This window comes from Rattus norvegicus, chromosome 6 (assembly GCF_021556685.1).
Source record: "Rattus norvegicus strain SHRSP/BbbUtx chromosome 6, alternate assembly SHRSP_T2T, whole genome shotgun sequence".
NCBI classification, from domain to species: domain Eukaryota; kingdom Metazoa; phylum Chordata; class Mammalia; order Rodentia; family Muridae; genus Rattus; species Rattus norvegicus.
In genome coordinates this window covers 45787700-45802649 of record NC_141539.1, presented here as the reverse complement: position 1 = coordinate 45802649, position 14950 = coordinate 45787700, and the positions used below count along the sequence as shown (strand labels likewise).

The following is a 14950-nucleotide window of genomic DNA, read 5'->3' as shown; positions in this document are numbered from 1 at the left end:
GCCGAGGGTATTAGCCTTTTGTAAGGTGGGGGGTGGTATATAATTAGAAAGAAGCACACTTAATTGTGTCCTTGGGACTCTTTGCCATGGTGTCTAAGAAGGGGGTCAATGATTTGTTTTATGCAGGGTGGATACAAAAGCCACGGTCAGAGCTATCACAAAGGGCAGGCTAAGGAGACTTAAGATACTGAGTCTGATTTAAGAGTCTGATTTGCTGGCCCCGGGAGAGCAGGCTTTCCAGTGACGTCTTCTTGGTTTTGTGATTCCATTCACTGTTCACTCCGGCCAGAATGAAAAGCTGCTCTTTTTGTCATTCTTTTCGAGAGCACTCAAAGATCTGCAAAGAATCACCCTGACCTTCTATGAACAGATGTCCGCAAATGGCGCAGTAGATCGATGTAGTTTCCTCACAGGCTCAGGGGAGGAAGGGCTTGTAGCTTGGTCACCAGCCACCTTCCCTGCCCCCCCCCCCCACTTTTCCTCCATAGCACCTGTGGAGTTCATGAGTTCCTGCAAGGCAGACCAGGGAATATACATTCGAATGCCCCCGTTTCCTGCCAGCAGGGCCGCCAAAGAGTTTATGGGATGCAATTCTGCAGTTTAGTGCCTTTATTGCCACATCATATACAGGACCTGCTACTGCTATAGCATTGGAGCCACTAAGCCTGCTGGGAGTGCCTGGGAGGGATGAGCAGGTCATCCTCAGAGGGAATTGCTTTGTTCTGTTCTAGTCTTCAAAACTTTGCTCTCAAGTCAGCAGGATGGCACAGAGGGGGAAGGCTCTTGCTCCTGAGGCTGATAACCTGAGTTTGATCTGCCAGGCCCACATGGTGGAAGGAGATAACTGATGCCTGCAGGTTCCTCTCTGGCTTCCGCATGCAGTGTGGAGTGTGTGCGCTCATGTGCACAGGTAGGCATGCGTGTTTGCATACACAAACATATACATGTACATATTCACAAATTTTGGGCTCCTGGGACTCGAACCCCTCCTACTTTTGTTGTCTGGAGGATTCTTCTAGTTGGAATCTGTCCAAAGGTTGGAAGATGGAGTCAGAGTTAGTGGTGGCCAGAGCCTGGGGTCTATAATGAGACCTTGGGTGCTCTATGACCCTGTGGCTGTCTCTTGTCCTCATGTATGGTTCTGGAAGGTGGGCAGAGAAAGATTCTGGGGGAAGTGTCCTCTGAAAGAACTAGAACTCGGGGAGGCCTGGGGATGGTTTGGGCTGCATTCGGAACGGGAGGGCAGGGGGAAGGTTGAGAAGGGAGGCCAGTGGGGAGCCATGCATAGGCCCTGGCCTTGGAGCCTGGCCTTTCTTCTCAAGGTAAAGGCGAAATTGGACAGTGGTGGGGATATATGGGACTGGGCCCCACGAGGCTCCATGCAGGGAGTATTTCAGGCCTGGGTGAGGACTCGGAGGGTTAGGAAGGCCTGGTTTGCTGCTGTCGTTTACACCAGTCTCCTGCTACTTCTCTGTGTTTTCTGCGTTGCTGAGACCACTGCTGGCTTCTCACTGGTTTCTGAGCCAGCTGAGTGCCCTCCGTGATCTTACACAGGGTGAAGTCCTTGTGTTCTCTGTACTCTCCCTCATCTCTCTATGCAGTCTCACTAGGCTTCCCTACACCTTTGTGGCTCCACACGGCTCTTTCTGAAGGCTGGAACTGTGTCAGGAGGCCTGGTTAGCCCCAGAGTCTTCTGCTCCCCTTTCTCTTTCTCTAGGAGATGAACACCATTGGTGCTCACACTGACTCTCTGTCTGGCCTGCCTAACTGAGGGATGTTTTGGGGCAGGATTGTGGCCTGTGCACGTTCTCTTAGCTTAAGGTGGGAATGAGACACTTCCACTGTGCTCCAGGCTTAGATCCTGGAAGCACTGGACTCTTGTGTCAAACTGGGAGGAGAATGATCTTTGCTTCTCATAGGAGCAGGCCAGGCCAGGCCAGCCATGCCAGGCCACAAGCATCTGTGGCTTGAGAACACCAACCATCTGAGCTTGGGCTTTGAGACTCTTGAGGCAAGCTGTGCTATCTCTAGAACTCTGGGGTGACTTCGGTGGTGGAGAGAGAACCTTTCTCCATCGGAAACTGTTTCAGGCGCTGAGGGAGATGGGGACAGAAGCGAGTGGACAGGAAGAGTTTGAGCGAACGGTTTTGCTGCTGTTCTTCAGGGGAGCTGGTAGCCGTAGATAGTCAAGGTGGCTTTTGGAGAACAGATCCAGGTCCGTGTGGAGATGCTGGCAGCTCACTGGGGTTTGGGGTGGTGAATTTTTGATGAAGATTCAGCTGAAGGAAGACCATACAGCAATGGTGGCTGAGCAGCGCTGTGTGCGCTCCGGAGGGAGGAATGCACACCTTGTTCCCTGATGCTCAGGAAAACGCTTCTCAACTGTGATTGGAGCAAACAGCACTAAGGTCTTCAGGTACTACCTGAGGGACAAGAGTCAGCCAGAAGACTCTATAGATTGTAGCTGAGAGTTGTCCTAGGGACTCCTGAGGACCTAAGTTACAACCCAGCTGTGTTCATCTGATGCGGGTCGCATCTGAATGCTGTCAACCCCATCCTCCATCCTCCAGAGCTCTCTGCCACCTCCCCTCACTCCTGCCTCTTCTCAATAGTTGGTGTCTAAGGTCTTCAGCAGCCTAGCAGCATGGGACCTAAAGAGAATGAATATATCTATATATCTATGCATATTCATATTTATATCTATGACACATCTACTGATGTATAAATTTAACACATGGACTAAATGTCATTAAGTATTATACTATGAAATATAAATTACAGACTGGGGAGATGGCTCAGCTGGTCAGGGTTCTGCTGTGCAAGCATGAGGGCCTGAGTTCAGATCCCAGGGACACACTGGAAAAGCTGGGTATTCTGGCATTGTCTGTAATCAAAGCGCTGGGGAGTCAGAGACAAGAGGATTCATATAACCCGATGGCCGGTTGCACAAGATGGAGATGCTGCACTTCATGTCGAGCAAGTGGAGAGTGATAGAGGAAGACATTCAAATGGACTTCTAGCTCCTTCACAGGCACACTCGAGCATGCCTTACATACCCAAAATCATTAAGAAATACATGCTGAAAGTGATGGAAAAAATGAACAGGTAAAATGGATAGACTGAAGGCTTGTGTTTCTGTGTGCTGTTGGGGTTTGTGTCCGTGATGAACTGGTTCTGCAATCAGGTCTATGTGGGCGCTGCCTGGAGGTTCCAGCGGGATAGGTAGAGCCTTATTCTCTGAATAGTTGCAGGATTTTCTTGACTCTCAATGTGACAAAGGGGTAACCCATGCAGAGGACACCAAGCTTTGAAGTGAGTGCATGCTTACGTTCTTTAGGCCAGTATCCTAGCAGGTGTCATTTGACATGATGTGTCTGTGCTGAAGAACCAAACAAACTGAGTTACGGAAAAGATGACAAAAATCTCTCCTAATGTTTTAAGTAAGTCTATAGTTTTGTGCTAGGTCACATTCGTAGCTCTTTATGGCTACACACAGTCACAGGCTAAGGTTTGCTAGAAGTTGTCATTGCCTATTATAAAATTGGGCAGTGTCACCACTAGAAAAGTTACTGGCAGAGATGGTTACGTAGGTTTAGCCATGAACACAAGTGTGCCTGAGATGCTTCTATTTGCTGTTTCAGCTAGTCAGAGATTCTTTGTGTGTGTATGTGAGTGTGTGAGAGTGTGAGTGTGTATGTTTGCATGTATATGTGTGTGCAAGTGTGAGTGTGTGTTTGCATGTGTGTGAGTGTGTGAGAGTGTGAGTGTGTGTGTGAGTGTGTGTGTGAGTGTGTGAGTGTGTGTTTACATGTGTGTGTGTGCATGTGTGCGTGAGTGTATGAGTGTGTGTGCATGTGTGTGCATGTATGTGTGTGAGTGTGTATGTTTGCATGTATGTGTGTGTGCGTGTGTGAGCGTGTTTGCATGTGTGTGCGTGTGTGTGAGTGTGTTTGCATGTGTGTGTGAGTGTGTGTGCATGTGTGTGAGTGTGTGTGCATGTGTGTGAATGTCTGTGTGTATGAGTGTGTGTGCATGTGTGTGTGCATGTGTGTGTGTGAATGTCTGTGTGTATGAGTGTGTGTGCATGTGTGTGAGTGTGTGTGAGTGTGTGTTTGCATGTGTATGTGTGTGTGAATGTGTGTGTGAGTGTGTTTGCACATATATGCGTGTGTGTGAGTGTGTGTGTGTGTGTGTGTGTGTGTGTGTGTGTGTAGGCCTGAGAATAGATTGTGGGGGTTGGTTCTCTCCTTTCACCATGTTGGGTTCCAGAGACCAAACTCAGATCATTGGGCTTGGTGGCAAACATCTTTAATTGCTGAGGCATCTCACTGGCCCGTTTCCTTTCTTGATTTACCTTTTGACTTTCAGATAATGCCTTGTGCTGCAGTGTTTCATTTGTTTCTAGACCGTCTTTTCATTCTTTCAGTAGACTATCAGAGTTTAGCTTTCTTAAGTATTCTGTAGCAATTAAATATCTTTCTTCACACACACACACACACACACACACACACACACACACACACACACACACCCTGAAAACACACATGTATCCAACCACCCTATCAAATATATGAGCATCAACATGTGTGCATGCATCTGAACACACAATGATAAGCATGCATATCCAGGCAAGCCTGCATGCTTGCATGTATCTATATATCTATGTATAAAACAGGCACATACTCCCCACCCCTTCCCTCATTTTTCAAACAGGGTGAGTCAGTCTGCCCTGTGGATTTACAGTCTATGAAAACTAATACTCCCGTGTTGTACATCTCTTTTGCCTGCAGGTACTGACTAGTTCATTTCTAGGCTTCAGATTCTAATGAATCTCCCAACACTCCATCCCCATATTTTCATAGAGCTCAAAGAACTTCCAGTGTGGTGTAAAACACCACACAAGGGGTTGGGGATTTAGCTCAGTGGTAGAGCGCTTGCCTAGGAAGTCCAAGGCCCTGGGTTCGGTCCCCAGCTCTGAAAAAAAGAACCAAAAAAACCACAAAAAAACAAAAACAAAAACAAAAAAACAAAACAAACAAACAAACAAAAAAAAACACCACACAGTCCAGTCACCTTGGGACATCCTTCCTGGAGCTCCCGTGTCCCCTGCTACCATGTGACTTCACAGCTGTTGTCACAGGTACCTGTGAGCACCTTTACTGTCTCCTGTGTTGGGGGTCCCTGTTTGTAGGCGCCACAGCTGCACATTTCCTAGTAGCTTCTAGAGACCTTGCCTTTCTAGAAATGTCTTCTCTCATTTCTTTGGATCATGATTTTGATTGGGTAAAAAGTTCTGGGTAGAAAAGTTTCCCTTGGAATTCCAAGGTATTACGTGTTTATTTCAAATGTCTGGTGTTGCTCTTGGGAAATCAGAGACACTGTGGTCATTTCAAATCTAGAATTCGATTTTCTCTCCTCTTTTCCTCATTGGCAACCTAATATCTCCTGGCCATATACCTCAGATCATGTCTTTGTTTCTTTTTATTGTACTGGGTACTCATAGGGTTCTTTTGATCTAGATTCTTCTATCCTGCAGTTCTCTGTTATTTCTTGTGTACCATTACTCTCTTGCCCGTGCTCCTCTTCCTGGAACTCCTAGGAAGCTCATGATGAGTCTCAATTTTCTTTCTTTAAGCTCCGAACCTTAAAGAGTATCTTCTAGAATGTCAACAGGATAAAGATATTAAAAGAAAACATGGAGCCAGGTGGTGGTGGCTCATACCTTTAAGCCCAGCACCTGGGAGGCAGAGGCAGGAGGATCTCTGTGAGTTTGAGACAAGCCTGGTTGGTCTACAGAGTGAGGTCCAAGACAGCCAGAGCTATACAGTGAGACCCTGTCTCAAACCACTCCCTCTCAAGAGAAAAAAAAGAAAGAAAGAAAGAAAGAGAGAAAGAAAGAAAGAAAGAAAGAAAGAAAGAAAGAAAGAAAGAAAGGAAGGAAGGAAGAAAGGAAACCATGAAAACACTTTCCTTTGGTATTGGTGCCTGCCAAGGTCTTGACCACCTTTCTTGAAATGGGGAGGGGGGGAAGTTGGTTAATTATATAAATATTCTCAGTGACTTTATGAGATGTTTTAGAGAGCCTAAAAGCAAATATTGAAGTTAAAAGAATCAGAGGATAGAAAAGTTAAAACCATTTGAATTATTTAGTTATATACTCGGACAATTGTAATATTAAGCTAACTTTTTTTAGTAGTTAAGTATGTCATTGTCCTGTCGTACTTTTAGGCTCTCCTACTGAAGCTTAAATTTCCTATATTTAGGCAGCTTGGATGAGTTCACTGCTGTTTTCTGCATGTTCTTGTTTTGTAACATTCTGTTCTTGTTTCATGAGTACCGGGTCCCAGTGAGAATCCTAATTGTGGTGGATTCTATTTTCTCTGCAGTTTTGTTCTTTGGCTGTCTCTTTCGTCTTGAGCTTTGAGGGTAAAGAATTTCCCTAGCCTTTGCGACGTGCAGTTTTTTTTCTCTTACATCACATAGGGACTGCTGTGCTGTACTGTGTCATTTACCACATAGGATCTAAAATTCTAATCCTTTAAATGAGTGAACGCCCTGATTTAGCAAGAAGAAAAAATGACTAACCATGCTACAGGTACTATGTTGGACACTTCCAGATTCTATCTCTTTCACACTCTCTCATGACTGATCCCTGCCTGTCTAAGCCCTGACTTTGGAGCTGGGCCTCTGAGGAAAGTTCTTTGCTTTGTCCCAGCTTCTGTGGACTGGTGAGGACTGTGTTCTACTGTGGCTACCACTCTGCCTGTCAGAGTCTCTCACTGGGAGAGGCTTCAGATTCTGAAGGCCAAGAGTACTGGGAGGGACTGCTCTCAGCTTTGGCATGTGGGCAGTGTGTCAGGGCAGTGAGGGACTTCAGAGGTCCTTTGCAACCTTGCATCTGTGACTGCAAGAAACTAACGATGCTGTGTGCTCAGAGGTCAGGGAGGGAAGGAACCCAACTCAAGGAAGCCTTTTGCTGGCCTTGAATTCCATCCATGGCACACTGGTCAGAAATTGTAAGTTGCATTTATTTATTCTGTGTGTGTGTGTGTGTGTGTGTGTGTGTGTGTACGACACACATGTATCATGGTACTCATGTAGAAGTCAGAGGACAGGGCTGGGGATTTGGCTCAGTGGCAGAGCGCTTGCCTAGGAAGCGCAAGGCCCTGGGTTCGGTCCCCAGCTCCGAAAAAAAGAACCAAAAAAAAAAAAAAAGCTGTATGATGTATATATAATAAATAAATAAATGTTTAAAAAAAAAAGAAGTCAGAGGACAACTTAAGGGGCAACTCTGCTTCCACCATGTGGGTTGTATGGGCCAAATTCAGGTTATCAGGCTGCTGAGCCATGCGGGCCAGCTACCCTCCTGAACAGTTTTTTTTTTTTTTTTTTTTTTTTGGTTCTTTTTTTCAGAGCTGGGGACCGAACCCAGGGCCTTGCGCTCGCTAGGCAAGCGCTCTACCACTGAGCTAAATCCCTAACCCCTTCCTGAGCAGTTTTTAAGTGCTAGTGTTGGATCTTACACTAAGCTTTTATGTCCGGGCCTTTGGTTCTCAAGGTAAAGTGAAGACTCTGACTGGGCTGCTTTCCATCTCAGGTCAGGTCAACCCCTCCTTAGCTGGCAGGTGAGATGTCCCGGCCATGACCTGGCTATAAGGTAGAAAATTGCCATGGTATGTGGAAAGTGCCCACACCGCTTGGTTGTGGTCCAGTAGGGAAAACAAAAAGGGCTATGGCATTTCATAACGTCCTTAATGCTACTTCTCCAGTCTTATCTATCAGGGTGTCCTTATTGCTGGGATGTCAGCAATGCCTGCTGATAGGGTGTGTTGTATATTTCTCTCTTGCTATCACTTGTAGATATTAAAACTTCGGTGTTTGCTTAGGGTTATAAGATAAAAATTCTCTTTTTCTTTTCTTTTTTAAAAATTTATTTTATGAGTGTGAGTGTTTTGCCTACATATTTGTGCACCAGTATGTGCCTGGCGTCTGAAGAGGCAAGGAGAGGATATTAGATCCCCTGGAACTAGAGTTATAGATAACTATCTATATGCCTACCTGTATCTGTATCTGTATCTGTATCTGAATCTGTATCTGTATCTGTATCTGCATCTGCATCTGCATCTGTATTGTATCTGTATCTGTATTGTATCTGTATCTGTATCTGTATTGTATCTGTATCTCTCCAGTGATCCATCTGCCTCTGCCTCCAAAGTGCGAGGATTAAAAGCATAAGCCACCTACATTTGGTCCAAAGTTAAGATATTTTTTTTATAATTTTATATATGTATATATAATATAATTTCATTATATATATATACACACACACATACATATATACATATATATGTACATACATCCACATGATCAAAGTCCCTCCCCCCATTATATATCTATATATCTGCATGGCACGTGGGTGCTAGAACTCAAATCTGGGTCCTCTAGAACATCAGCCTTAACCACTGAATTATCTCTTCTGCCCTTTTTCTTGTTTTTTTTTTTAATGAAACGTTCATTTTTATTTATTACTATTATTGTTGGTGTGTGTATGTATGTGTATGTTTTGTATGTACGTGATGTGTGTATAATGTGTGTGTGTGCTTGTATGTGAGTATGGTGTGTGTGTGTGTGTGTGTGTGTGTGTATGTGTGTGTGAGTGTGTGAGATGAAAATGTGAACACAGATAATGTGTGTGCTGTGGCCCAGGTGTGGAGGCCGGAGGATAACTTTTAGGAATCTGTTTTTCTCTTCCACCTTGGGTTTTGGGGAGTGAACTTAAGTCTTCAAGATTGGATAGTAAGTGCTTTTATCCACTAAACTATTTTGTCATTCCAGCCCTTAAAACTAAGAATATTTTTTTAAATAAAGGTTAAATAGGGTTTAGAAATGAACTAGCCTTTCACTTAGAAGTTACATCAATTCTGGTGTTTTGAGACAGAGTTTCTCTGTGTAGCCCTGGGGGTCCTGGAACTTGTCCTCTAGACCTTGGTGGGTTTGAACTCAGAGCTATATAAATGTCAATAAAATATTGTGCATAGAAAAATCTAGAAGGATAAGTGTCGACAGTAAGTGGATTTCAGCAATGGGTATACAATTAACTGTCTTTTACCCTTTTAACTGTTTACCATGGTTTTAAATTTTCTATAGCATTTTATGTACTTTTTTTTTTTTTTTTGGTTCTTTTTTTCGGAGCTGGGGACCGAACCCAGGGCCTTGCGCTTCCTAGGTAAGCGCTCTACCACTGAGCTAAATCCCCAGCCCCCTTATGTACTTTTAACAACAGAAGTAAAACATATAAAATCGAGCAATTGTGTCCATAGTGTAGAAGTGAAAATTATGTGCACACAGAAAAGCTTTTTTAAATTTGTTTATTCATTTATTTCCGGTCAGAGTCTCACTATAGATATCTCTGGTTGGCCTGCAACTCACTATGTAGACCAGGCTAGCCTTCAAATCCCAGTTATCCACCTGCCTCTGCCTCCAAAATGCTAGGGTTAAAAGCATAAGCCACCTACATTTGGTCCAAAGTTAAGATATTTTTTATAATTATATATATGTATATAAAATATAACTTCATTATATATCACACACACACACATATATCATGCTCTTTGATCAAAATCCTTTCATTATCTTCTCTTACCTTCTCTTTCCACTAAACTGTTTCTTCTTCCCAAGTCCTCCCCACACTTTCATGGCGTGTGTGTGTGTGTGTGTGTGTGTGTGTGTGTGTGTGTGTGTGTGTGTGTATGTCCACTGCATTTAATCAGTGTTTCCTGCATAACCGTGGGTATGGGGTATTTGCTTGAGTGGAGGCAGTGCTGGTGATTGTATCACTGAGGAATGTGACGAAAGGGAAAGACCACTTAGTCCTAGACCCTACCAGATCTTTCAGAAGCAGAGGAATTTACAGCCTTCCATGAGAAGATTAAAACCTTTTTAAAAACATTTACTTTAATGTGTGTATGTGTACATGTGGATGTGTTTACAGATATCACAGGATACCTAGAGAGTTGGTTCTCTCTCCCCACCATTTCGGTCTTGGGACTAGAACTCAAGCCCTTAGGTTTGGTGGCAATCACCACTGAGCTATCTTGCTGGCTCCCTGAGAACATTTTTATATTTTATGTATGTTGTGTAGCAAAAGCAGATAGCCAGTTTGATTTATACATCATTGATCAGATAGATCTGTAATTTTTGAGTTCTAGATGTTCTGTGCATAAATTAGTTTGCTCTGCATGCTGAAAACCGTTGTTGTGGTCAGAATTCCATGCTGTGGATAGATGTTTACTGTACTCAGCAGTGTCCTGTGTCTCTGTTAAATACCATGAAGGTTACATAGTTCAAGTAATAAATATTGCAGTTGGAGAAGAATAGGAAACTTTAATTTATGCATGTCTGTCTTAAAACTTGCTGTCATGTCAGCTCTTCACTCAGAAAAACATTCCTTCTATGTTAATTGTTTGGAACAGGGCAGTGTTTTTATTTTAGAAAGAAAGTGCTACTGTGCCCTTTGACACTTGCAAACATATATACAATGTATCTTGTTTATATCCACCTTGTCTCCCGATTCCCGAAGTTGCCATTTCCTAAGTGTGAGAACTTTGCTTGGCCGTTGCTCTTAACCACAGGCACCCTTTTCACCCCTCCCCCTTCCATTTCAAGTTTTTCAACAAGGGCTCCCTCGGGTCCTGCACCTCCAGTATTAATTTATAGTCAGTAAAATGCAGTGTTAATTTTAAGGGAACAAAATACGTGTTCGCCAGCCACCACTCCTGGGAAGGAGGGAGGAAGCCTGGAGCTTGGCTCCCGAGGACCGCTGTTCTCTGTTCCCCTTTACTGCTCTCTCCGCCTTAGGTATCAGTTGGCATGGGCTGTAGAGTTCCCTGGGCTCTGGGTGCCAGTCTGGTACCACCAGGCAAACAGATAGGGTTGTGGGTGGTTGCAGTTTGCAAGGCTCCATGTTGATATGCTAACAGCAAGCTCCTCCTGTGTGCCTGGGGCTGTTCAGCCAAGGATATTGTATAAGCAGGAAGGTTTGTGATGTTCTTAGTGGTGGTTATTAATGGTGGCAGCTTAGGTGGATCACTTGGAATTGGGAACTACACAAGCCCACCACCACCCCCAGTGTGTTCCTGACCCTGAATTGAGAACCATACACCCTATCCCCCATCCCAACACCCCCCAACTCCACCCCCAAGGATGACCAACTCCCTCATGAATATCTTGAGTATGAGACAGATAAAACAGGTCAGCAGCAAACCAAAGTAGCCTGTGGACAGGAGGCCAGGTTCCTTCCAATCATCTTCCAGAGCGTCCCCTGCTGACCTCTCCACTCTGGAGCACTATCTCTTTGTTGACTTCTTGAACAATATATTCTTAGGTCATTCCCTGGCTGTGGGAGAGCTGGTGGAGGGCCTGTGGGCAGTAATTATTGCCATAGGCAAGCAGGAAGTGGTTAATAGGGAGGGTCTCTTGACTCAGCTGGAAGAGGAAGGCTGTTGGCCTGCTGCAGGAAGTCCACAGACCACATCATTCATATGCCCTTCAGGTTGGAAGTAGAGCGTCTTCAGTTCTACAGTGATGTGGAGCAAAGAACAGGAGAATTTACAGCACAGGTTTTGAGGCAAAATTGGATGGGGCATATTTTGCTGGGTGGCGAAGCTGAGTGCCCAACTAATGTGTGTATTATATATTAGTGTGCTATAGACAGAAACTAGGAGCTCCTGTCTGGGCCCTGGCTCTTGACGTCTGGTGCTACTCTGTGTATCTTAGGTTATTTTAAAATTTAACACTATACTAGAGAAGCATGCCAGGACATACAAGAAAGGGATTTGACTGCTTCCTATAGCTCTCGCCGCACATGGACAGAGTTTGTGTGTTCTCTTCTGTATGCAGTATTCTTGTAAATCCTCTCAGGCGTCAGTCAGAAAGAGGCCTTAAGAAATTAAAAGGAGTAGAGCATCTAAAGACTAGCCTTAGTTATAATTTAATCCGCAGTCTGAGACCTCCTACATCCATTTTGATTATTTAGAATTTAAACTCTCTTTGATAAACTTTGGACAGAAGATATACCCTGCCCAGAAAGAAATGAAAAGCTAAGCATGGGGGTGCGCATCCATCATCAGGAAGTGGAGGCAGGGGGATCAAGAGTTCAAGGTTGTCTTTGGCTTGAGTGGGAGGCTGGGCTACTCGAGACCCTATATCAATATGTGTGTGTGTGTGTGTGTGTGTGTGTGTGTGTGTGTGTGCGCGTGCACATTCATGTAGAAAAGAGGAAGGGAGGGAGAGGGAGAAGAAGAGATTGATTGTCTGGCTTTATGGTTAACTTACATGCCGTAGCAAGGAAGTGGCCAGAGGACAGTGTGGCCCTAATGTCCCTTTTGTTGAAGTCACATGAAGTAGTTATTTTCTGGAGTTGGAAGGAATTCAACAGATGAGGATAAAAGGAAGCAGAGAGGAAGAAATATAAACCCTGAGCTAACATTAATGTCAGAGCCTAACACTGGAAACCATCAGGAGGGTATGGGACACTGGGTGCTTGCTCTTGGATCAAAGACAGACATTTAACCATAAGTACAAATCAGAGAAGTGTTTGGGCAAGTGTCTGGGTTTTCTCTCAATGGGATGCCATGAGCCATTTTAAAAGCAATGATTTAAAAGGGGGATGAGGCATGTCAAGTGATTTAATTATATATGATTATCACTCTGTGGACACAGTCCCTATCCCTTCCTAGCCAAAGTCCTGAAGAGAATTAAATTTGTAAAAACACAGCACAGTGTCAGGGCTGGTCCAGACACTCAGAGGATACGCTCTCTCTTAGCAGGAGATAGGCAGTGGGTTTCATCCTCAGGGCTGCAAACAAAACACAAACAGATCAAATCCCTGTGGCAGCACACTGCTGATTCATACCACCATGCATTTGGGGGGTGGTGGTGGTGTTTTTATTTTATTTTTAAGACAGGATTGTGTGTGTGTGTGTGTGTGTGTGTGTGTGTGTGTGTGTGTGTGTGTGTCTTGGAACTTGCCTTGTATAGATCAAGCTGGTCTCAAACGCACAGAGATCCTCCTGCCTCTGCCTCCTGAGCACTGGGATTAAAGGTGTGCCTTGCCACTGCCACCTGGTTCCATAATGCATTTGTGTCTTGGAATCTCTGTGCTAAGTGGAAGCTGATGGCAGAAGGCTTCCTCACCAATGCTTCTGTATGAGCAGTAGACAGAACAAGGAATGAGATCTGCAATGACAGAGAGCAAACTTGTTGCAGGGCTGGGGAGTGACAGCCTGGGGATGATGATCATGTCACAGTTGCACAAAATGGAGAATACAGTACAAACCAACGAGTTGTCTACTTTGCTCTGTGAATTAGTTATGAATTTGCCACAGATAAAGCAAGGGTGATTGTCTTGTGGGGATGGAAATATCAGTGGTTTCCTCTTTTTTCCCCCCTAGGTTCTGGGATTGTTCTGCATGACTCCTTATGATAGAGACATTCAGTAAACTAAAATATAGTCTAAATCAGAGGTTCTCAGCCTTCCCAATGCTGTGACCGTTTAATACAGTTCCTCATATTGTGATGATTCCCCACCATAAAGTTAATTTTGTTGTTACTTTGTAACTGTAATTTTGCTACCATTATGAGTTGGAATGTAAATGTCTGTTTTTTTCTAATGGTCTTAGGCAACCCCTTGGACCCTAAAGGGGGTCATGAACCACTGAGAACACTTTGGACTCTAAAGGGAGATTTTTAATAATCAGCCTTTTACCAGAAACAGTAGAGATGGAGGCTGCTAATCTGGCCTTTAGGGGTGTGTGTGTGTGTGTGTGTGTGTGTGTGTGTGTGTGTGTGTGTGTGTGTGTGCGTGCATGTCTCCTGTAATCCTAAAGCTTGGGCTCATCCTCTCCTGTTGTCATGGATATGAATAGTCATTCCTGGCAAAAGTTATCTCATTTGCCTGGGGACCCTTGGAGGCAGGATCCTGTCTCTGGGAAAATCAGGAGAGCCTAAACTCTTCCTTGTGGGATATTGTAAGAGGCAGTGGGCTCTGAGTGTGGAATCAGTGGGGGTTGTTACTTATATAACTTCCTGTAATTGCCTGGCAGTAGCTGCAGAGAGCCGCCCTCTTCTGTCTGGGGCTGAGCAGAGGCCGCAACCCGTTCCTTCTTGCTGCTGCTACCTACTGCTGCTGCGGCTGCTCTGTTTGCCTCTCCATCGGGCTTTGTGTGGAGTCAGCCCTTCTCCGCAAAACTGAAATGTCATTTTAACCAGAAGACTCTTATCCTCTCTGTGCTCTGGAGATGGGCAATTCTTACGCTGGACAGCTAAAGAGCACGCGGTTTGAAGAGGTCCTCCACAACTCCATCGAGGCTTCCCTACGCTCCAACACCCTGGTGCCCCGGCCCATCTTCTCCCAGCTGTATCTGGAGGCCGAGCAGCAGTTGTCATCATTGGAAGGTAAGAGATGCTCACTTCTTATGTCTGTGTGTGTGCGGTGTTTATTATGTGCGGCTAGCTTGAACGGCCCCATTCACAAAATCTAGAGTCTAGTAAAAAAAGAATTAAACTTGCACACAGATTTTTTTTTTATTTGTTTAAAAGTAAGTTTCGGGCCAAAAAAAAAAAAAATACAAAGAAGAAAAATCTTGGACTTCTGAGAGACAGGGAGAATGCTGCAGGCGAGGCTCTCCTGAAAGCAGGGTTTGTACCTGATAAGATAAGGTTTGTTGGTAACAGATTTTTAATACGTCTGACCCTCCTTTCTTTCCCCCTGTGATTCGTGGTTTTTATCTTTTGTAAAGATCACTTAGAGGTTACGTCTCTGTGTGGTAGCAGGTGTAAGAACCTCCCAAAAGCTTAAAGGAAGTTAAGAGTAAAGCTTTATGAACTTTACATGTGCTAAGACTTAAATTAATAAGTGATCTGTAAGTATGGGGAGGGCTTGAGAATTTCC

At 44.5% G+C, this 14950-nt stretch overlaps 2 protein-coding genes across 2 annotated transcripts in view; both read left to right on the top strand.

The window, feature by feature from the left end:
- The window catches only part of LOC148005153 (uncharacterized), an 83759-nt gene extending 69571 nt beyond the window's left edge, over positions 1–14188 (top strand). The window contains exon 7 of the mRNA XM_087555074.1: positions 14103–14188. The gene's annotated coding sequence lies outside the window, so the exon portion shown is untranslated. The remainder of the gene's footprint in view (positions 1–14102) is intronic.
- Greb1 (growth regulating estrogen receptor binding 1) overlaps positions 1–14950 on the top strand; it is a 123697-nt gene that overhangs the window by 39128 nt on the left and 69619 nt on the right. The window contains 1 exon segment of the mRNA NM_001427084.1: positions 14103–14454. Coding sequence (NP_001414013.1) covers positions 14298–14454 — 157 coding nt within the window. The 5' untranslated portion in view covers positions 14103–14297.